At 41.4% G+C, this 24474-nt stretch overlaps 1 protein-coding gene, 1 long non-coding RNA gene and 1 pseudogene across 4 annotated transcripts; 2 read left to right on the forward strand and 1 right to left on the reverse strand.

The window, feature by feature from the left end:
* Positions 1-1262: 1262 nt before the first annotated feature.
* LOC120610384 (uncharacterized) lies at positions 1263-1381 on the forward strand (annotated as a pseudogene).
* A 921-nt stretch (positions 1382-2302) lies between these two features.
* On the reverse strand, positions 2303-20989 carry CSRP3 (cysteine and glycine rich protein 3). 3 transcript variants are annotated; one of them, XM_039865559.1, is made up of 6 exons: positions 20851-20989; positions 11898-12035; positions 7234-7402; positions 5402-5534; positions 4274-4367; positions 2303-2750 (listed from the first exon to the last, which is right to left on the reverse strand). In XM_039865559.1, exons 2-6 carry the CDS (start codon positions 12007-12009, stop codon positions 2674-2676), a joined length of 585 nt encoding a protein of 194 aa, XP_039721493.1. In that variant the 5' UTR covers positions 12010-12035; positions 20851-20989; the 3' UTR covers positions 2303-2673. The 3 variants fall into 3 exon arrangements, with proteins under 3 accessions (XP_039721493.1, XP_039721491.1, XP_039721492.1); XM_039865557.1 differs by lacking the exon at positions 2303-2750 and having other exon boundaries at positions 4095-4367; positions 20851-20866; XM_039865558.1 differs by lacking the exons at positions 2303-2750; positions 20851-20989 and having other exon boundaries at positions 4095-4367; positions 11898-12090.
* Positions 2746-4306, forward strand: LOC120604740 (uncharacterized). Its single transcript, XR_005653401.1, has 2 exons — positions 2746-3761; positions 4014-4306. It is a non-coding gene; the product is annotated as an uncharacterized LOC120604740 (long non-coding RNA).
* Positions 20990-24474: the final 3485 nt, after the last annotated feature.

Raw genomic sequence — 24474 nt, forward strand, 5'->3', positions numbered from 1 at the left:
AATGCAAGCATGCCACATTCTAACAAGGAGGCAGATGGGAATTCGAAATTTGAATGCAATGAGAGAAGTGCTATGTTAATTATATACTGGCTGTGGAAACACAGAGGTGGATTAATTCTCAGGTAGTTCAGCAGATTTTGCAAAAGAGATGGCATTTGACCTGTGACTAGATTAATAGGAGTTTACCAGGCTAAGGAGTTGGGTAGGAGGGTGAAGACGGAGGGTGTTCTATTGTCCAGACATTCCAGGCAAAAAGAACAGCATTGGCAAAAGCATGACGGGGTGAGGGTACTTGGCATGTATGGAAAGATTCAGGTCTGAGTATAGGTGGAGCTTATATGGAAGAGATTGTCTGAAGCTAAATTGAAGGGGCAAGTCCAAGGCCAATTCATTAAAGTCTTTATGACATGCTGTTATGGGCCAAATTCTCTCTCTCTCTCTCCCCGCCCCCGGCCCCCAACACACACACGTTGAAGTTCTAACCCCCAGACCTCAGAATGTGACTGTGTTTGGAGAGAGTATCCTTACACAGGTAATTAAGTTAAAATGAGGTCATTCAAGTGCTCCCTGATCCAACATGACTGGTATCCTTGTAAGAAGAGGAAATTAGGACACAGACACACAGAGAGAGAAGACTATGGGAAGACACAGGGAGAAGACGGTCATCTACAAGCCAAGGAGAGAAGCCTCACAAGAAACAACTCTGTTGACATCTTGATCTCAGACATCTAGCCTCTGGCACTGTGAAAACATCATTTCTGTTGTGTAAGCCACACAATCCATGGTACTTTGTTATGAAAGCCGTAGCAGACTAATAAACATACCCAAGAATAGGAGAGGAGGAGATGTATTCTAGAAACATTTTAGAGTCAGAATCAAGGAGGCTTGGAGAGTGAGACAAGGAAGGATGAGAGAGGGCAAAGCTAAGGGTGACTGAAGTGTTTAGCTTCCGTCTCCTGGATGGGTGGATAGTGGGGCTAGTAATTGTGAAATGCAGTTGAGGACGAGAAGGTCGCATGCATTATCTGTTAGTCATGTCACATGTGTGTCTTATTCCTTTACAAGCCTGGAAGTCTCTAGTGTAGGGTCCTACCTAGTCAAGGGCCAATGTAGTCTATTGCTTTCAAATTTAGCTCAGGTTAAAGCAGACTTGGTTTAGTTAGTTCAGTTTATCACTGGTATTATTAATTGTTGAATTAACAATGATAGGGTCTCTTAAAAAGCTCTGGTAAAATGTTAACAAATTAAAAATACATTGTTCTGTCTATGGCCATTCCACCCTGAGCACGCCTGATCCCATCTGATCTCGGAAGCTAAGCAGGGTTGGGCCTGGTTAGCAATTGGATGGGAGACCACCTAGGAAGACCAGGTGCTGTAGGCATAAAAATAAAAATAAAAAATAAATACATTGTTCTCTGCTTCCTGCCCCGGAGCATGCAAAATATACATCCTTGGGCTGTTTTAGTGGAACTCAGTGGTGGAATTATCCCAGCGAGAGCCTCTGAACAAGTAAAGCATCTGTCTTTGCTATCTCTTGGAAAGTGAATGGGACACCACCTCTGCTGGATATTTTTTTTTTTCCTGAACCATTCTATTAATGCCATTCAAGTAGAGAAAATAATCAGAGGTAATTGCATTTCCAGTATAAAAAATAAATAAGTACTGAAGTCAGTGCAGGGCCATGGCTGTGACAGCCTGGAAGCAGCCCTGAATAAATGCTCATTTTAAAGAAAGCATTCTTGGGACTTGGAGTATAAAGAAAACGTGGTTTAGTCGAGTGCATCTTAATTTACATCAATAGATTTTTGTTTGCATTTACTCCAAGGAATTCAGAATTACATGGTGGTGGGAGAAACACTGTGGTTGATAAAAGCAGAGGCTGGAGAAAACCCACGTGTTCGGGATGCTGAGAACTTGCTGAGGAGGCAGAGGGACAGTTTTAATTGGCTGCATTTCATTTGTGAGGCTGACAGTCTGATGTAAGGGACGTTTTAAGAAAATTGCTGAATCCCGGAGAATCGTTCTAGAAGAAAAGAAAATCATCCTCCTGTCGTCAAGAACACATGCAAACCCTACATTTTATTGCTGTTTCTGAGTTTTCATGAAATGTGTAATATAGCAAAGCCTGTGATAGGACAAAAGGATCAGCTCTTCAGCGGTTTTATTAGTTTTGATTTTCCTTTTAGAATTTGCTACGGTGTTATCTGTTTCCTCTGGGACCCCCTGTTTTCTTCTCCATCAGTAATAACTAGTAAGAAGTTCAGCCGACAGATTCTGGAAGACTGTTTTCCTTTGCCCCTATTTCCTCCTCATTCCTACCCCAGTTGACACTGGAATTATTATTTTCTTTGCGGCTAGTTTTTCAAACTATATATTTTATGAAAACTTCTGTTTGGAAGAAAATATCCAGAGACTCACTAGGTACCGATAAAACATTAATTTATTGCCTCTCCCACCCCAGGTATCGTAAATAATAAAGCATTTGTTACAGATTAAACTTTAACAATTTTCTTCCAAAGGTCTCTTCTAGCTTTGGGTAAAGACCATGGTCACTTCTGAAGAGAAATGCTGTCCAACTACCAACGAGAGGATGTTTGGGGAGGGGTGTCATCTGGGCAGGATTACGTGGAAAATGCTTTAGGCCGATGAAAGATCTGAGAAATGGTGTACTTTTCACTCTTTCTTTTCCACTTGTTGTGTAAGGCCTCCGAACCCAATACCTGTAGGGCCAAAATTTTTGGCATAGCAAACTGTGAACGAAAAGAGGGCAAGGGGAGAGAGAATGGGTTGGTTAGCACCATTATTTCAGTTCCTTCTGTCTGAATATAGTCCTTTCACCTGTGAGAGGCATTCTCTTGATAAATGTATTTATAAGTTAACTTGTAAGTAAATTGAACTATAATTAATTTAGATCATCTAATAAAAATCATTAATACTTTTTACACTTCACTGTGTTCACAGACATTTTCTCATTTGAGTCAGCATAATCGGGCCCCAGTTGTCTGGCCCAGCCTCGTCTTCCACTGCCTCCTGCCTCTCTCTAGGCACACAGAATGACGTACAGGTCCCGGCATGAACCATGATGCCCTGGCTTTGGTGCTTTTGCATTCACTGCTTCCTGTTTCTGGAATGCCCCTTCCTAAACCCACATTCATCCTTCAAGACCTAGGGGAATCTTGTCCTCTAAGAAGCCTTCTCTCACACACCAGGCCGATCACTTATTATTGTATGCTACTGCATTGTGTATGGTCCTCTACTAGAGCTTTTTTCACTTGGAAATGCAATTATTTGTCTGCATGTTGATCTCCCTGCTGGCTGCAGCAATGTTTTAGGGTTTTAAGGCCTATGAATGCTGAGAACACTCTCGTATCTTCTACTGCGAGGAGAAGGAAACCATTAGTTCCCATTCTGTTTCATTATAGGAAAAGCTTGGCAACTTACAGACTGAGTTAGTAATGTTCTCTGGCCCCTCTCTTGTTATACGCCTCACCGCACTCCAACACTCACAGTTGGAGATCATGAGATGCTATCACTAAGTGAAAGGGTGGGAGGACCTCATGAGAACCAGAATAGGCCTAGGAGAGGCTCTGAGGTTAAGAACACACTGCCTTGATCCTAATGCATCCCTTCCTTTTTGTATCATCAGGAAAGAGCTGAGCCTCTGCTACCTCTTCACAAGACAAAGAGATCACGATGCCCCTAGGGGCACAGCTGCAAGGACCAGAATGAAAACCCGCTTGTTGGTTCTATCTCTGTGATCAGTAAGTGATGTGCAACGTCAGCAAGGAATGTCAGGAAGGAAAGAAGTGGGGGTGGGGAGGCAGGAAGGTCTTGATGAACTGAAGGGAGGCCAAACTGGATTCTTCCTCCCCCAAGTCACCCCTATCTACCGTTCAGATGGACAGAGGGTATTTGGGTTTTTGGAAGAGAATGCAGTGCTGTTTGTCCAGGCATGTGCTCTCTTCCAGGACCAGAATCACGACAAGAACCCTTCTCTTCTCTCCTCTGCACAGGCACCCAGCTGCCCTGAACCACTGAGTGAGCACTGCAAGCATCGGGTCCTGCCACAAGCTCCAATGGAGAAGAACAGAGCTCAGTCAGGCAGGAGATTTCTTTCCCTTAGGCGGTTTTGCTCCCCATCCTGAGAGCCCAAACCCTTCTCGGGCTGAGCAGCCATGCTTCCTGGCAGACACAAGCCTCTTGGCATGGATGCAACTTCTCCTCCCAAAGACCCTTGGGAAAATGTCTCTATGGAGCATCTGGAACCACTCACCTTTGCAATAAAGTTCCCCATCTTTGTCAGTAACATTCGTTGACTCTAGACTTTTCCCACAGATGGCACAGCGAAAACAGGTCTTGTGCCAAGGCTGAGGAGCACAGGAGAGCAGGAGAGTTAATATGGTTAATACATGGTTAATATGGTGGACAGCAAATTCTATTTCCATGTTAAGTCCCCTGACCAACAGCGTATAAAGGAGCGCCACAGTCCTCGCCATTCATGTACCTGATAGGCCCCCAAATAATTTTTCCAGGGATTTGAAGAAAATAAGATGCTATGGATTTGGCCAGCAATTCTTCAAACCCCTAAAAATAAACTTATCAAAGTGATTTCTATAAGGCAGTTACCCAAGTAATTCAATCTCGTGTTAACTCTGTATTTTCGGCAGAAAAGAGTTGCACAGCTCAGGTCATCCAGATGATTGCCTGCCTTCTGCACATCTGCAAGTCTACAAGGCACAGCCTAGGGGTACTCAAATGTCTTCAAATGGCCAGTCTTGGGCTGGAGACTGGCCTCATATTTGGTCAGACACTTTTCCACGGCCCTTCCCCCGCTTATTTAGTATAAGCCAGGCCTAAATCCTTTGGTGAATACCCTCACTTCAGGCCTGAAACTAGAACTCATAAAAGTAAGTGTGCATAACTGTCTCAGACATTTGCTGACTCCCCAGATTGGCAAGACATTTGCAAGTGAGGATGCTTCTTAATGCTGTGAGGCATTTGCTCTATCCATCGGTGGTGATGCCAGCAGCAGACAGAGTTATGTAGTGGTGACACCTTTCTGGAAGGATTGCAGACACTGAAGGGCAGTGGGGTGAGGGGGGGCGGGGTGCGGCTTGTGCACCTCTGTATCTCCAGAACTTCTAGATAGGTGTCTTCCACCTAGTTAGATAATTCTTTTTACACTGAATTCAGCAGTTCTCATTTCCAAGAGCATTGCAGGTGATAGTCACAGCCCAGGAAAACGGGCGAGGATGGATGGCTTCTACATTGGTCACTCGGAGTTAAGAGAATAAACGGTCTGACTCCCACCCATCTGCAGTTTCTACTTTCTTCTCTCATTCCTCCTAGTTGTTCTAATGGAGATGAGCAAATCCCATTTGGCTCATATAGAAGTCCTTACCTTGCCACCTCCCATCACCTTTTCAGCAGCATAGACTGACTTTCCACATCGAGGGCACTTCTCTGACTCCCCGAACTTTGCAGTGAACTTGGAAGGGTTGCTGGTGGTGGCTGAGCGTGCTGCCTTTGGGGACCTGATGGAAATAGACAAATGAATGAAACCTATAGATCACCCTTGGCAGACAGTACTGGCTGTGTGACCTTGAGCAAGTTCCTTAACTTCTCTGTGCTTCAGACTCCTCATCTGGAGGAGAAATGGGGATAATCTCAATGCCTTCCTCACAGAGTTGTTGAGAGGTTTAAATGAGGTGACATGAGTAAAGCACTTAGAATAGTGCCTGCCTGGAATGTAGTAAGGGCTAATATATGTTAGCTATAATTTATTTTAAACTTTTCTGTTGTAAAGCACTTAGCAAGTGTTCCATGCATGTTAGCTTATATTATTGTCATTGTCATTATTGTGTCATTATTATTGCTATGACAGTTTAGGTTTTTCTGTAGCACCTTAAAGCCCACTGGTCTGCTTTCTGAAATAAATTGTGAAAATATGGTAGAGCAAGATAGAATCTTGACAGTTGATACTAAACAAACCATAGTCCAATGAGCTGATGCATTCCTGGTCTCCGTGTGAGCAATGTCCAAGATAGAGGCACAATAACAGCTCCTGTGTTTCCATATATTTTGGTGTTTCCATGCCCATTTATCACTTGAGTCTCACCCTAACCTCTAAAGTAGGCATGACTAGTTGGAGGAAAGTCAAAGGGGCAACTGCCCAAGGTCAGGCAGCTCATAACTGAAGGAGCCGGGGTGAAACTGAGGTCTCCAGACTCTTGCTCCTCTTTGTGCAGCATCATAAGAAAGCCCTACCATAGAAGAGTAAGCTTTGGGTAATGCATGGCAGATAATGAAGTTGGAATCATCTTTCTTCTTTGAACAGAGTTCCAGTTGGGATTGAGTAATGAGAAAAATTAAAGTGACTAATTACATATCCCTGCACTTTTTTCAGGCTCTACCATGTGCTCCTCTCTCAAGAAGGGGTCAGATGACTCTTTAGATGGTCTAATTTCTCTTTGGGACACTTCCTTAGTTGGGTCGAGCCTTTCTGTCCTGTCCCGTTACAGAGCTGAGCCTGGATACCAGCTGGCCAGACAGCAGCTGCAGGTGAGTAGCTGTCAGTCTATGCTCAGTCCTGGGCTGGAGGTTAGCGTGATCTTCAAGATTGGTAGAACAGATTGGTAGATGGAGGAGGCATGGTGTAATATTCCAGTTTCCTTAAGATAATGTTGGGGGATTCTCAGCACCATATTGGCACTAGGCAGCCAAGAAGACCCATAGAACAGTCATAATTGATTGTTTATTCCTGAGGCACACAGCCCATCTCTGCAGACCTACTTCTCCTGTGATGTGGCCAGTAGTCATCTTACAACTTAAGGTAAGAAATCTTTCAGTGACAAGTACACAGCAAATGGCCATTGCTTCCCTGCCATATTTATGTGATTTACACAGACATGTTCAAAGAGAAGAAAAGAGATTCCACGAAGTTTTGCAAAGGTCAAACAATGGAACATCTGTGCATTTTGGGTTTTCTCTTGACATGCAAACCAAAGGCCACGATATAAAAGTAATTGCCCATTTGAGAGGCAGATAATTTAAAGAGAATCTTCAGAGAGATGACACATTGTTAAAACTTGGTGAGACTGGCTATTCCTATTGTCAGCAAGTCAACAATAGGGTCTATTCTCCCACTTCCAGAAAACGTTGCTATGGGAACACAATGAACAATCTTGGTAACTGGGGTTTTACCAGGCTGGGAGAAGTGCGACAGTAACTCACTGTTGGAACTGGAGGCCCAGATGTTCACCCGTATCGGTGCTGAGGCAGCCGGCGCCTTGTCCATACCCGATTCCTTTGGGGCCGTATCTGCGCCCATAGCAGACCTTACAGTAGATCTCGGACTCGTGTGCTGCGACCGTGGTGCTATCAAGAGCCTTCCTGCAGGCCACTGCCAAAGAAAGGAAGGTCAGGGGCATGGGCTTAGATTCTTCCCCTCTTCCCTTCAGTGCCACACCCAGGGCCAAGAGACCCAGCCTGAAGGGCCCTTCAGCCAAGAACACAAATTTGATTCCTGATCAGGACATCTGTCTTGGGTTGTAGATTCTATGTCAGTTGTTATTTCACAGATGAGAAAATGGGGGCACAGAGAATGGAAACGTGTCCAGTGGTCTCTCAGCTAGAAAGACGTGGAATTTGAACTAAGTATATGGTTTCGGACCAGCTAAGAATATTGTCTCTGAATCGGAAGAACCCAAATTTCTGAGTGTTTTACCCTAAATGACATCAGGGAAGTGTGTGTGTGCATGTGTGTGTAAAGAGTAAGGGGCCGAGGCAAGAGAGGAACTTATTTTCTTTTTAGTCATCTCAAAATCAGGATTGAGCAGTTTCTCTACTTATCATGGCCTTTGAAGAGCACAGTAATATTCCAGGTGACAGTTTCCACTGAGGCAACTACTTATGATCCAGTTCTGGAAACAAGGAGGTGGTGATGGGGGTAGACCTGCTTCAAGAGCCTTAGGCTTATATTGGCTCAAGCCCCCTGGTCACTGTACATTATCTAATGTAAAGTGTCCCCCATAATGTAAAGTGTGTAAGACAAGTCTCTATTTTTCCAAAGAGAAGATTTATAGATTTCTTTTGCCAATTTGAAAATAACTTTTAAAGATGTAAATGAAAGTGTCAAATGACTACTTATAATATTTAATTTAATAATATAAATCAATCATATATCAATTTGGAGGTGTTATGTTTTTCTAATCTCACACAAATTCAGGAAACAATTATATTCAAATTCTTTCTCTGCATCTTTAGCATCTCATCTCCCTCATCACCAGAGTGTCTTTTTGAGACAGCTGGCCCAGCTCTCCAGAGCAACTCATGTCCATTCTGTCAGCATGAGAGGCAGCCCTATTTGCACGTGAGTAGGAGGCTGTCACCTGGAAATTGTATCTCAATAAGAAATTTCTATTAGCATAACATTAGGACAGCTTTTAAAAAATAAGTAGGATTTCCACAACTTAATAACTTGTTGAACTGCTTTGTAACAGTGATCCTTCAAAGCTGTTTATGGTGATGCTCAGCGCTTATAATAGTGAGGTCATATTTCCAGGAATAAGAATATATGTGCATTTAATTTTTTTTGCCTCCTTTTTTTCTTTTAGAACTCTTCCATCCAAGTGACCTCTGTATTATACAGTGGTCCCCAACCTTTTTGGCACCAGGAACCGGTCGATTCTCCTATGAGAATCTAATGCCTGATGATCTGCGGTGGAGCTGAGGCGGTGATGCTAGTGCTGGGGAGTGGCTGCGAATACAGATGAAGCGTCACTCGCTCAGCCACTGCTCACCTCTGGCTTTGTGGCCCGGTTCCTAATAGGCCAGAGAGTGGTCCTCAGCCTGGGGGTTGGGGACCGCTGCTCTATAAGCAATTCACCATTGAAGGAGGTTGCTTAAGGCTAATATGCCCTCTTTAAATGGTATTTTATTTAAGAAAAAAAAAGTAATTGAATAGGAAAGTGGGAGTGGAAGATAAGGATATAGATGAGATGGGATTGGCCAGAGGTTGGTGGTTGCGTGGCTGGGGACACAGGCATATGGAAGTTCATTAAACAATTATGTCAGTGTTGTGTGTCTTAAAACTCTGTTAAAATTTTTTTTAATTAATAAAAAAGTAACTGAGAGACTATCTTATAGCACAAGAGAGTTTATAAGGCTTCGAAAATAAGGGAAACCCCTTTTATGAGGACTGATTCTTGGGGAAAAAAAATGCCTTCTATTTGGGCACGTAAAGTATATACACCTGTCTCCACCCTTCTTGTTGCTATCAGTTATCAATCTCCAAGCAATTTTCCAAATACTCATAGATGTTCTTGACTCAGAGTTCCTTAAGAGTAAGATTTTTATCTTAATATCCCCAGAACATAGCATGGAGGCTGGCCCAGAATTAATCTTTTGTAGACATTTGTTGAATGAATGAATGAATGAGTAAGTGGATGGAATGCATGCACGCATGTGTGAATGAAGATTAGTGACTTGTCCACAACTATCCAGTCGTAAGTTGCAGAGCCATAACTGGCTTCAGATCCTTTGACTCCTACTCTTATGCTCATATCCATCACTCCAAGACTGCTTATGCCCTATCATGCCCTGGCCAATTCTAGAGCCACATTCTGGCTTCTGACCAACGTTCATACACAGGCACAGTAGAGCTGTACCTAATGTAAAGTGTCCCCCATAATGCAAAGCATATAAGACAAGCCACTCGCCTGCCACATGTTGTGCTGTAAACACATAATGCACACTGAATTTCGAATACTTAATACAAACAAAAAAAGAATAGAATATATTTTGTTAATAATTTGTATATTGATTACCCATTGAAATTATAATTTTTTAATATATTAGGTTAAATGTTTTAAAACTAATTTTACCTGTTTCTTGGTACCATTTAAAATATCGTTATTAGAAAATTTTAATTTATATATGTGGCTTGCATTATATTTTATTTGGACAGCACTGGTAGGGAGGATTAAGATTTGTCTAAAAATTAGACAAACACTGGCCAGAGGACAGGCTTAGGTAGACTCTGCTCTCTGAACCCTATTTTTGTCAGGTGTAGGGTGGCCTGTGGACAGGCACGTCTTGTGATGATATTTAAAAAGTGTACTTCTCTCTAGGATCCTTCTACCACTTTAGAAACTTATGCTGCTCAGATCCCCATCCCAGCTACGAGTTCTAAGGAAGATATCACAAGTTTAAGGGGAATGTACCACCAAATGTTCAAATTCCTTCTTCCGTGGCTCTATTGAACAGGGCATCTTCCCGCTGTCTGGGAAAGACAAAACGCTCCTTACCGTGGGAAGCTTCCCTACCATTTTCTGTTCCCACTCAGGTATCAAAGTTGATCAAAGGAGAATAAAAACCTAGAGGGCTGGATTTCCATATCAAAAACTCTGGTTTTCTTCTTGTAACAACCTGTATAGTACATATAACCAGCTCTATTTTATAGATGGAGAAATCGAGGCTTGATAGAGAAATGACTTGCCCAAGATTCCACAGTATATGGCAGACCCCAGACTCAAACTCTAGTCATTTTTACTTCAATTTCAGTGTTCTTTCCAATATTCCTCACTCCCATTCTTTATAAAGGATATTAGCTTTTGGACAAAAGCCAGAGGGATATGGATAAATTCTCAAGCAATGATTTCTGGATAATAATAATAATGAATCTGATTAATGTGTCCAATGATTTAAAAATAATTACCCATTACTAAAACCCAAAGCGTTAGTGAATCTGCCAACCCAATCACTCCAGCCTTTTCCCTAGTTCTTTGATGATAATTATGTTTGCTGTGGGAGGTAAGGGATAATGGAAACTCCTGCAGCAGATAAAACATTACTATTTCTGACAGCTTAAGGATGCAGTGTCTCTTGCCCTAACAGATGGAGCCCAACCCTTGAGTTCTGTTTGAAACAGTTTGGGGCAGTGTGATGCCTTGTGGCCACTGGACTGAGGCATGGAGATGGGTGAGGGACTGTGTGGGGAGGAGGGTCTGCTAAATGTCTGGTGAAGCTAACGCTTAAGCCAGACTTACTGAAGGGAGTCAAAGAAGGTAAGTGGCCTCCTCCCAAACAGGGCTAGCTACTAAGAAACTCCAGAATGCAAAGATGTCAGAGTCTCTGGACTGGGAATATGAAGATATAGGTTCTACTCCTGACTCTGCTGCAGATGCTTGTGACCTGGACTCAATGATAAGAAATGACTCGTCTAAGTCATATGAGTCATGCGGAGCCACACTTCCAGGTGAGCACAGGGTCTTAAAGTTCCTCCAGTTTTAATGTCTGTGAATCTATGCCTGGTGGATGATGGTCAAGATCCCTTTGTCAAGTTACTGCTGCTCAGGTCCTAGAACTCTTCCCTTTCTGACTCTTACAGAATTGGCACATGTTGCCCTTTGCCCCCTTCCTGCCCCCTCCCCCCACCCCGGATAGTCTGACACAGGTTCTTAGGAAAAGCCGGTTGCAGCTGACTTCAGTGACAGCTGGCCAGTGGGAAAGGTACCTAGGGCCAGATCCATCCTGGCTTCAGATAAGTAACAGCTGTCTTTCTCTGCCAAGTCACACTTTGTAAATGTCGCCGCTGCGTTAAAGTTTTTACCACTGAGAACAGCGTTAGGCCAGCTCATTCTGACTTTGAGCTGTAGGGAAACAGCCTCTGAGATTGGGCAAGAGTTTGGCAAGAGGGTGCTCAGGACAGCACCATCTTTTCCTAAGGTGGGGCCCACAAGTGATAGTCCTGACAAGTTCCTGGGTGATGGCAATGCTGCTTGTCCTGGGATTATACTATCATGAGAACCACTAGCATACAGTTATCTGTGGCTAAATGTGAACTTTGAAATGCCCTCTGGATGCTGGGGGACCCTCATGGTGTTCACCCAACTCACTGCAGTGGAAACAGGTCTTGTGGAAACTCCTTCCATTGCACTGGATTTCTTCTGCGTGGTAGACTGTCTTGTCACAGGCTCCGCACTTCGCTCCTCCACCCCAGTTTGGCATCTTGAAGACTCTGACCAAGGTCAAGTCTAACAGGATATAAAGCAAATACCCTGATTTAAGGTGGCCTCGAGAGGGGACCACTCACTAGTAGTGCAATGGTCTGGAGACTAAGATACAGCCCAGTTTGTTTAGTAGTGGTTCATTCATTCATTCACTCATCCATCAAATAGTTTACTGTGTACAAGTCATTGAATAAAGCTCTGAGCAAGTCAATTTACTACTTTGGGACTCAGTTTCCTCTTATGTTCAATTTTAAAAGCACCTGTGGCCCTCACAGGGTTCTTGGTAGGAATGGATGAGCTAGTTTTGTGTATATAAACGTTAAATATTCTTTTCTCTATCTAGGGTTTCAAAAATTATTCCATCAGAAATGGCAATAACCTCTGAAAATAGTATTATCATCTTATGTAGTTTGGTGCTTCTCGATTCACCTTGGATCTTGCGAGCATGCAGATTCCAGTTCGGTAGATCTGAGGAGGGGCAGGAAATTTTACAGTTCTAACAGACACCAGGCAGTGCTGCTATTAGTGGGCCACCCTATGGGTAGCAAAGCTTTAGTTTATCTTGCTTATAGAAATATATAAATATAGAATATCCTGTTCAGATTTATTCCTCCCATTCATTAATTCATTTTTTAAAGAATTATCATTGACCAGGCAATAAGCTGTGTTGGCACTCCACTGTATCACTGGCCTGGAAAACCACCTTTTGCTTTCAGGGAGACCCACAACTTGCTGTGCGCATTGAGATGAACGGTGTAGCTTCTCTTACATCTGTCTTCTCACCTATACTATACAGAGAGCCACTCTTTTCCTGCTGCTTCACACTGTTGGTTAGAGATAAAATGTCATGAAGGTACTAGACAGAGCTCATAGTGCCAGGTGTGATCCTAGGAGCCAGGCGATGATGCCATGTGTCTTCCCACACCCTCTGAGTACATTCTGCTGCAGGGAGCCGTTGATATCCACAGCCCTGGGCCATTATTATCTCCTCACTAGAGAATCATGTTTAAAAGATGCTAGACAAGGAGGAGCATCAAAAAATATTTTTCTCTTTCTGTGTCTATATGCAAATATGAATCTAGTTTTCGGTTTCCCCAGAATAGAACTAAAGTAAGTCATTAATATTCAGTGAATTTTCTGAAACCCTGCAAGCCCCGGGAGGGCTGAATTTTCACTGGAATCCTTTGGTTTCTAAGAAGCCCGTGTTTCATCTTGTCATTGACACCAAGCACTATCGGGCCATTCCAAGTGGCTGCTTCTGACCTTCTCTTTCCCTTCCGGGAAGCCAGTCATCTTCTTATAATAGTTGGCGATTACCACTAAGCCCTCCTGGGTCATTGGTCAGGAATGTGTCTCCCAACCTCATAACAGAGAGGTTTTGCTAAGAAACAGAAGGTAAATAGCAAACAGGCTACTGAACCTGATACTAGGACCAAAGGGAACATCCTTATCTAAATGTCTCTGCAAGGAGCTTTTCCCACTTACAAACAAAGTGTGAGGTTAGCCAGGAACATCTGATCCTTCTTCTCATAGAAGCAGGCTCTTTTAATTCAGTAAAATAAAAAAATTTTAAAAAACTATTTTAAAAGAAAACATGTGCTTCTATTTCTGCAGTTCAAGTGTTTAGTGTCGTGGAAAAAGTAATGGATTTTGAGTTGAAAGTCTTGAGATCAAGTCTATATTCATTTATTCACCATGCATTTACTACCTACCATTCATGTGCCAAGTTCTACACCAGGAATTGGTGAGGAATCAAGTGGAGGAAAACATAAAAATGAGTAATTTGTGTCCTCTAGAACTGAGAAGCCCACGTTCTGGTGAGGAAGATAGGCAGGAACCAGAATACGTCAGAGAAGAGTCTTGTGAGAAGTGCCATGCAAACTCAAAGGAGGAAATGGCTACCCATGTTTAGATGGGGGATAAAAGCAATGAGTTGTTGGAGGATCACAGAAGATGGCACATCCAAATGGGGTTTTGAAGGATAACTAAGAGTTCACCAGATAGAGAAACGGGGGAAGAATACTTTAGGCAGAGAAAAGAGCACACAGAAAGGCACAGAGTCCTTAATATCCACTAGAAGAGCCTAAATTGTTTATTTTTTACTCAATTAAAAATTTTAGGATGTTTAGGGTTGAAATAAATTTTAAAGATTGACTAACCTCCTCATTTACAAACAAGGAGAGGCATAGAAAGTAAACATTTGGGAGTATTTTCGTAGCTAACATGTTTTTCTAAGAGCTGTCCTTCTCTGATTAAGGATGATATATTCTCTGGAAAAGGGTAGAATCACATAATTTTGCTCATCTTCATTTTGATCCTGAGTTTCAACATAATATAAAATAGAAGAAGAAATGTAATAAGTATCCAGAAATGTGACGGTGACACTTGTGAAATTAATGATGTGGAAATTTCCCCTGAAAGCAACCCTAGGTCAAATTTCTCATTTCAGATCTCCGGTGGAGATTTCATTGGCATGTCCTGCAAGTTAATGGAGAGAGATATGCCTCTTGTGAGTGTGTGTGTGTGTGTGTGTGTGTATTTAGCAATTGCATACACGTGATATTTTTCAAAGTGAGGATAAGATTACAGATAATACCTTCTTCACAAAGTAATGTATCCTAGTACAGGGTTTATTTTTTTTTTAAGTGATAATAAATATCTGACATACATATATCAGGACTTGAAACCCAAAATATAAATTTATAAGCATTCTATTAAACAGGTACTTCATTCCATTTCTAAAGATGGAAATGTAGCCGTGGAGGCCAAACACAGAAGACATCTCTGATTTTTTCTTCTAATACTCAAAGGCCAAAAGGCAGAGGATGTTGTAAAGCATCTTGAATTGAAAGACACGGGTTCTAATCTTGACCTGGTGACCTTGAACTTGGTGAAAAATTGCAATAATAATCTCTCCTGCATGTTCCTCAAAGGACCATGGTAAAAGGTCATGGAAATATGATGGGATTTAAAGCAATACAGTAGCCTTTCCTTATCTGCTGAGGATATGTTCTAAGACCCCCAGTGGATGCCTAAAACTGTGGGTAGTACTAAATTCTATATATGCACTTAAATACTTTACAGCTATGTATACATACCTTTTCACTTAAAGGAAGCACTTATGTCTTCTCTTTGTCATAGCTTAATTGCCAGTATCACTACTCTTGCACTTTGGGGCCATTATTAAGTAAAATAAGGGTTACTTGAAAATAAGCACTGCTATTCCATATCACTTGATCTGATAACCAACACGGCTGCTAAGTGACTAACAGAGGGGGCACATATACAGAGTGGATACAAGATTCACGTCCTGAGTGAGACGACACAAGATTTCATCATGCTACTCAGAACAGCAAGCAGTTTAAAACTTATGAATTGTTTACTTCTGGAATTTTTCATTTAACATTTTTGGACTGTAGGTAACTAAAACCATGGAAAACAAAACCACAGGTAATGGGGACTACTTTATTGAGAAGCTATTTAAAGGCAAGGTATTGTTAACCCCTTTATTTCAGGGAATTTCAAATAGTACCAGTTTTCTCATTAAGTCACTATGATTGGAAACACATTTAGGTCCTGGCTTACATACATAACCTTTTTAGCCTCCTGCATTGCTTCGGAATTCCTGTGTCTCAACACTCCTGTAGCCAGGCCCAGAATGTGAGTTTACGCTATTCAGATGCCAAGGGATGGGCCATTTGTTTATCAGTGTTGCCTGGCACAGGCAAGGGTCACAGAAGGTGGGACACCAAATATAGGCTTGCCTGTCACTCAGCCCCATTTGTCCCCTGGGCCACAGTCTCCATCACATCACCTGGCACTACTTCCTGGGCTAGTCCCAGAGGTGGCTGCATTATCACAGAAGAAGTCGTGGCTCAGGATCGAAATGGGGAACAGTCTGAGATTTACAAGGATGGGATAGAATGCAAGCCCTGCTATGTCAGCTAGGGAGAGGGTGGATTCTAGATTTTTGGATACCCAGATCCCAGTGATAGATGACTTGTATAGATTTCTTAATGAATAATGCTGTGTAAGAGATTATGTGCTGTAGTGTGGGAAAAGCACTGGATCAGATGCAGAAGGTCAGAATTCTCATTCTGTCTTGCCTCTCTGAAGCTGTGTGATCTAGGAAAACCAGTCAAGCTCTCTGAACTTTAATATCTCCTCTAAAACGGGCATAATTGTCCTTTCTGTTTCACTATTGCTAGGAGGACTGTAGCAGTTTGAGTACGTCAAATCATTTTGTAAACTGTATTGTAAAATGTAAGACCTAATTTTTTTCTACAATAACTCTCAGTTGTCATGTATCAATCTGAATTTTTAAAGAATAACCAACCATGTATCTTAGGCACATTCTTCCTAATCCAACATTTTTTTTTTCTTTTTTTTTTTAAACTACCAACTACAAGCTGAAAGGTGATACCTTAAGGCAAAAGTGGGTGGGATAGATAAAATGGGCACTGAGTGATCAGTTTCTTCTTTGTAAGGGTCCATTAAAACACTTAGGAGGAAACCTGAGGCCATGATTTTGAGCAGACACCTGAAGAAACAGTGCCACCTTCAGCTCAGGTTCATTTGGTCATTGTGTTAGATGCCTGATTCCGCATAGTAAGTTAAATTGTCTGCACTGGCTAGGGCAAAGATATTGGATCATAGAAACATATCTGAAATCTAAGTCATAATCATAATCATTACTAATATAATAATATTATTGAAGCTAAAGTATGTTTGGAGACCAGCCTTCGGGCCAGGTACTGTCATATCTCATTTAATCTTCACAGCAACCCTTCAAGGTAGGTAATATTATAAAATTTACTTTAGAGATGGGGAAACAGAGTCTTAGGAAAATTGTATTACCCAACTGGCTAATTGGAACTTGGGTCTCTCTGACTCCAAAGCTACGTTTTTATATTAACATTAACTGCTATTAATTGTTTACTATGTACCATTTGCTTTATATATACTATCTTTAGTACAACAGCCCTGCAGAGCAAATTTTGTTCTCCTCATTTTGCAGATGAGAAAAACTAAGACTCAGAGAGCTTAAGTGACTTGTCTGAGGTCACACTGCTAGTAAGTGGCAGAGCTGCCATTCAAACCCTGAGCAGGCTGGTTCTATACCCCATGTCCCTGCTTCCAACACTCTGGAGAGGGGAAAAGTGTCAGCACCTTCATTAGCCAAACTTGGCAGTTGAAAGGAATTGGTATCTGATTGACCCATTGTCTCTCCATAGGACAGACAGAGTACTCATGGGTGGTAGTAACAGGGAGAATGAACTCGATCCAGTAAAATGAAGGACTTTCTAAGAGTCAGTGCTATTCAAACATGGAGAAAGCTCCTTTGGGGCTGGAGAGTTCTCTCTGCCTATTGATTTTAGTTCTACTGGAGTTGGATGTCCAAGTAGCTGAAATGCAGTAAAGCCTCTTCAAGGGTCCTTCAAGCCCAGAGACAGATTTAGAGATCAGAATGGTGATGGGGGCCTCGCCTTGCAGAAATGCTGCCCAGCGGCACTCCTCTCAACACTGCCTCTTCTCTGTTCTCCTATTCTCCAGGTAAGAGAGATGATGTAGCACAGTGGGAAAAGCACGGGCTTTGGAACGAACCAGACCAGCGTTCAAAAAACACTCTCTGCTGGACCGTGGGCAAATAGCTCAAAATCTCTGAGCCCAGGGTCCTCATGCATGTAGATAGGATGAGAAGGTTTATTTTAGAAGGTTGTTTTCAGGTTAAATAAAATACTACTACTAATGCAAGTACTATAGATAAATGCTTAATACATAGCAGGTGTTTAATCATTTTACTTTTATCATCACTATTATTGTTATCATTATTATTTTATCTCTAGTTTTTAAATCCATTTTCTTAAAACAAACAAGTTTCTACTTGCTTTTTCTCTGTGGCCCTTCTAGTTCAGACTGTGAACCAACTGTGTTTCCCACCTTCCAGAGTGAGCTGCACCCAGGAACAGACGCAGCCAGGCCCGGGAGAAAGCCCCCCTGCGGAGATTAGGGTGCCAAGTGCCAGGGATGGCATGTCAGGCAAGGTCCTAAGCCTACGTCCTGGGGAGCTGTTTCCTTGCTTTGGCAGCTCTGGTGCCTAACACCAGCTGACCTCGCTGTTGACCTGTGCTTTGAAGAGAAGCAGCGAGCCCAAGCATAGTCCCTTTCCGTGACCCAGGGAGACCATGCCCTTCCGCTCCCTCGTGTAGGACACTCAAGGTCAGTGGCTTCCTTCTAAGCTTCTGAACAGATATATGAAGTCCCCATGAACAGGTGCTTTCACAAAGCCTGGGAAGCATAGCTTACTTATTCCCAGCACAGAAATGAACTCAAGTGTTGGCTCTCATCCATTTAAAACTTAGACATGGTAGGCACGGCTGCCTGTTACACTAAGGCTGTAACACGCGGGTCATATTACACCTATTCTGAAGTTATCTCTGAAGTGTGGCTGACTTTTACTGTCAGAAACTCACTTTGTTATATTTCGACCTTTATAATTTGTGTTTAATGACCATGTTGCACCCAGGGTTATATCTTGGCTCTGCCACTTTCTAGCCAAGTAATTACTTTGCTTCCTTGATCTTTCATTTCTTCCTCTGAAGAATGACTTCTTGCAAGACTCAATGACAGTTAAATAAGCTAATATTTTTCTGTGCCTTCACAGGCCAGCAAAGAGCCAACAACTCATGATTAACCCTTTTTCACGATGAGGCTCTTATTGAGGCTCAGAAAAGGCTTCCATCCTCAGCCACCCTCAAGACAATCATTGTCTCCTTTCCTGCTTTTCTTCACTGCAATGAATACCTGTGGTTCTTCACATTGGAAGGCATTGCATGTCTCTTTGTCCATGAAGCCCCATCCTGGATACAGTATTTCCAGACATGTGAGCAGCATGCTTGTAACTGGAAGTCTGCATGCCTCACGAGTTGTATTTCTTGTGTATTATATTCCTAGACTGGGTCTTTTGTCTTGTAAAACAAATTAGTTATCTTCTAACTCCTGGTCAGCTTGTTATTCACTCTGACCTCTGGACTTTTATCATCACACTTATTCTTAGCAAGAAATCTTCCTGCAGTCCATCAGTTTTGGCCCTGTGCCTTTTCTCGGAGGCCTTTATGTACAGTTTTATTAAGCTTTGCAAAGTACTTTCTTATATTTATCTCATTTGATTCTAACAGATCCCTTTAGGATAGGTGGCCTTACCTTAATTTTACTGTTCAGAAAATGGAAACTCTGAGAAGTTAAGCAATAGAGTTAGAATTTGAACTGACTCTACGACTGACCCTTTTTATTTTCTTCCGTCTTCAGGTTCCCAGGATTTCTGGATTTGTACTCTACCAAGATTCTGTCTCCACTTTTTCCAATAAGATCATGGCTATTTGCCTGTCGAATGATCCTGCTCACTCTTTCTCAATCTCTCTCTCTCTTCTCTTTCTCCCCCACCTCCTCCCCTCCTTCCTTCCTTTTCCCCTCCCTCCCCTGCCCCATCCCTCCTCCTTCCTTCCTTCCTCCTCCATCCTGCCCCCTGGCCTGCCTCCCCTTTCTCTAATGGATGGCCTGTGCATGTGGGGTATGGGCTGCAGAAGACACTGAGCTCTGGGGGTCAGCTGCATTCCCTGCCAATAGGCAGGGCTCATTTTAATGACTGGGTTGTTTAGGATGGAACCAAAACCGAGCCAGAAGAATCTCTTATATTTTCTGAGTCATAAAGCGGTTTTATGTATGTTGTGATGAATTGGATGTACCCAGCATTGAGATTCACCCCAAAAGCATACTGAGGACATAGGCTCTCCCTATTTCCCCACCCTTCCCCACATCAGTGCTTCCCCTACCTCCACAGCCCAGACACAGGAGACGGTCAGTCAATACAAGCTCATTAAATTGCATTGACTCGTACTATAGAGACAAGATTCCTCCCACCTGGTTCATCTCACTTCTTTTTCTTGAGGGAGTCACCGCCCATCTCAGGGATGGGAACAGAAATTGATCTTTGGGTAGCGTTTCCACTCAGGATATTAAAAAAAAAAAATCTTGACCGAAACCTAGAGGAAGCCCTGGGAATCACCCTCTCACCCCAAACTGGGAATTATCCTCCCACTAAATAGAGCTTTAAATGGATTTTTCAACATAGCAATGTTTTTTTTTTTTTCAGATCCTGTTTTGATTAATTTTAAATTATCAAAAGCAAGCCTGTTGCTGAATATCATTGGGATGTAAAATTAATTTTAAACCAACAAACTTCATTGAGTATTTCTTATGTGCAAGATGAGGTTCAGTGAACTATAGAAGTCTCAGTCATCCACCCATGCCTTTGGAATAGCACAATTCCTTGTATTCTGAGCACTGGAAAGCTGGATTCTGCCTTATTGTATCTATTATACCACTTTATAATTGCATAGTACTTTACAGTTTAGAAAAATGTCACCACATCTAATTGATCCTTATAGAGGAGACCAAGACCCTGGGGGCAAGAACTTTCTCAAAGTCATACATCCATTCATTATGTAGTTCCAGGACTGGAATGCAGGTCTTTTGACTAAGACAATAGGAAACATTATTCCACCATGAAAATAATTTTAGACCAAAAATAATTCCTACTCATTTCTCTGTGAGGTTCCCTTAAACCCCCAAATGTCAATTGCCCTTTTACGAATTTTCTAAACAACTGCTAGGTCCACACCAGAATTGAGCATAACTTGAGTCTGCTCACACAAAATCAGAGGATGCTGGTACTTGGGATGTGAAATGCACCTTTACTCTATGGGACCTCTCATAGTACCAATCAGCCACCAAGCCAGCAGCCCACCCCCAGCCCATACACCTGCTTTGCTACACTTACCTGCCTGTGTGGTCTCTGTCAGCTCAACTGAGTAAGAGGGGGGACTCTTGTCCTTTTTAAATATATGGAGACTGTTGCCAGCCTCGGCCTACGGGAGGAAGGGCGGGAGGGAGGCTGAGGGGAGAGGGGGAATGAGACATGAGTAACACAACTGCTATCAGAGGCTGAAAATAGCCTGTGACCAAAGCCCTGAGTTTTGTTTCCCCCACACCAGCTGTGAGGCCCTTGGGAAACAATATCACTTGGGTTCTGTTTTAATTGCCAATCACCTATGTCACCAAGGAATCAATTTGTGGAGTGTAAATTTTTGATGAAGTTTAGAACAGGAATGAAAGGTTTTATGTCTAAAATCATTTTTTCCAGGCTCCTGCTCCTCTGACCTTCCTGGAAATCAATGCAAGTACCTGAAAATGAATCATGAGCCATATCTGGGAGCCCTCTGGAACTCCAAGCCACAGGTCAGTACACTCGTGAAGAGAACTCAGAGCTAAAAATAAGAGTGATGGGTGTCTGAAACGATACTTAGATAATCTCTTCAAAGAAGCTTGGGGAAAAAAGGCCAGCTGATTACCGTGTCCTGTCACTCCATGGCCTGCCATCTTATGAAGAAACGTTTTCTCTGAAAAGTTTTGAGTTACTTTGCTCATCATATTTCTCTCCTTAAGAATTTAACGTGACAGTGCAACATATTTATGACAAGTCTTGATAAGTCTCAGTAAACTCACATTTTCTTTGGAGGTCTAATTTCTCTTTGCCTGGCTTCTCTATTTTGGCTTTGATCAAGCATCAATGACTCATGAGTTTTAGAATTTAATAGCTGACAAGAAGTTCAGAGATTTTATAGACTATTCTTATTAGTCTAATTCTTGTTAGTCTTCATGTTATGGCTGAGGTAACTGAGGAACCTCACTTGTTCAAGGCCAGACAATGAGTAATGAGCAGGTACCAGATTGAAATTCAGGTCATTTGTCTCGCAGGTGAAGATGCTTTCTATCAGTGCTGACCTGGATGTTGAGGTTAGGTGTAGGTGGTACCTAACTGAGGAGTATATGAAATCCAGCCTTTCAAATCAGCCACATTAGCTCTTTCGTTACATGCCCACGCACAAAAGAATTGGTTGAGTGATGAAATATTTCACTGTAAAGAAGGTTGTGGTAAATTCACAAGTATGGATACAGCACAACCTCTTATGAGATATCCTTGGTCTGTTTTCATGCAAAAGTGTATTCATTGTAGAAATGGGGAAATGGTGAGTACTCTAGAATGTTAAAATTAGAAGGGACTTTAGAAGTCTCTGAGGATAGCAGTTTCAAAATTGTTTTCTATAGATGGTATTAAATGGAACATCAATATATAAAGCAGGTAAAAGAACTCCCCTGCTTGAAATAAATAGGCGATCTAATAGTCTACTCACATAGTTTTCTCTGAACTCCCGACGTGGCTTCTAAAATATTTCTTTGGGACAAAATTTAAGAGTCATAAACATGACCCACCACTTCCATTTTATAGATACAGATATTACAGTCCAAAGAAGGGATTTGACTTGCTCAAGGGTGGATGCAATGTATATAGTAGAATTATTTCTGGAGCCAGAAATCTGGGTTTGACTCTAATATCATCTTAAAAAAATGCTTTCTAATTACACAAGTAACACAGGAATACATTTTTATTGTGGAAGATTAAACAATAAGGATATATTTATGGTAAAATGTAAAGATGCCCTCTTCAATTCGATTCTCTTTCCCAGAGTTAATAACTGACAATATTTTGGGTTTTACTAACTTGAGTAATCCTTTAAAAGGAGATTTTAGCTCATTCACATTTATTGTGATTTTGGAAACATATGGACTTATCTCTTTCACCTTATTTTATGTTTTATTTTTATAATGTTTCTTTTTTATTTTCTTGCCTTTTAATAATAGTTTAATTTGTGTCATGTTTTTCTCTTATGAATTAGAAATTATTCTCTTCCTCTAATTTAAAAACTAATGCCACAATAAATATATATTATTATTGATATCTAGATTTAATTGGTAGCCATATTCTATTTTCTTCCACGAGATGAGAAACTTACAAGGACCTCAACATACTTTCACCATCACCACATTGCTCTCTTCCTTCATCTTGACCTTGCAGTTACAAACCTGCCCACCACCTCCTGTGTGTCAATCATCTGGGAATTTAGTTTCAGATTGTAATTAGTTTTGTTCGTTATGCATCTGCAGTTATTTAAATCTAATTATAAAATTTACTGTTTCTTATATATTTTTTGTATCTGACATTTTTAATTGTGTTTGGGGGGGGAGAGGGAGAGAGAATGCATTCTTGATGAATTCATTGAAAGAGTCTTCTGTAAATGAACAAAATTCTCACATAATTGAAAAGATCTATTAGTTTTCTAGAACTGCTATAACAAACACCATGCACTAGGTGGCTTAAACAACAACAAAAAAATTTATTTTCTCACAGTTCTGGAGGCTAGAAGTCCAAGATCAAGGAGTCAGCAGGGTTAGTTTCTTCTGTGGCCTCTTTCCTTGGCTCGTAGATGGCCATCTTCTCCACACGTTTTCATAAGGTCTTCCCTCATGTGTGTCTGCATCCTAATCGCCTCTTCTTATAAAGACATCAGTCATGTTGGATCATGGCCCACTCATATGACCTCATTTTACATTTAAAGGACTCGAATCCATTGCTTTCTCCTCTTAATTCCCCTAGAATAACTAAGAACTGGTAAGTGACTGGGAAACACAGATCACTAAGGTGACAGAGAAATTTAAACCCAGATCAAACTCCAAACCCTTTCTACAACAGTGATTCCCAAAATTGCTTAATCGAGGTCTCCCCAGAAAACATTTTTAATCAATACACACACACATATGTATATATGTGTGTATGTATTTTTATAAATTATAAAAATTACTATAATAGTATTATATACATTGTAAAATATACTCAAAACTATATACTAAAAAAAATAAACATAAATATAATAAATGTTCCAATTCATTTTCTCATTCTCTAGGTTCGTTTCACATGCTCCTTCAGAGGCTGGTGCCTTCCACTTTGGAAATCACTGTTGTAAGCCATACAGTTCAACAAGGGAATGTGTTGTAGAAGAAGTTAACCATCCTGGGACTCTCAGCTTCCATCTGCTCTCCAAATCACTCTGAAAAGAAGCATGATTGGACCGTAATGTATTCAACATCAGTTATATTCTTAGAGTAACCAAGGCTTTTCACTAATTCTATGCACCAGTGGTCTGACATTTGTCTTTGGCTCTCATTTCAAAGAGAGAATTAATTTAAAACTATCATTCAAAGGTTGCTCCTGGTCGTGTGTCCCATCCATGAACGGCAGAGAAATGGACAAAGCAAAACTTAAAAACATCAAGACAGTCCTTTCTTCCCAAAAGACAAAAACAAATATTGTCATCATCACTGAAATGAAGTGAGACTTGCCAAAACAAATAGTTGATTTATTTGCATCATCTAGATTTTTTTTTTTGTTCTCCTTGTTTTTATAGCCATTCATCACTCGCTGATGATGTGATAACAGTGTTCCTTCCAGAATGCTTTTTAGCTTAAAAAGCACTACCATGTATTTCTTTTGTGGGTGTGATCTTTC

This window comes from Pteropus medius, unplaced genomic scaffold, assembly GCF_902729225.1.
Source record: "Pteropus medius unplaced genomic scaffold, Ma_sr-lr_union100, whole genome shotgun sequence".
Lineage (NCBI taxonomy): Eukaryota > Metazoa > Chordata > Mammalia > Chiroptera > Pteropodidae > Pteropus > Pteropus medius.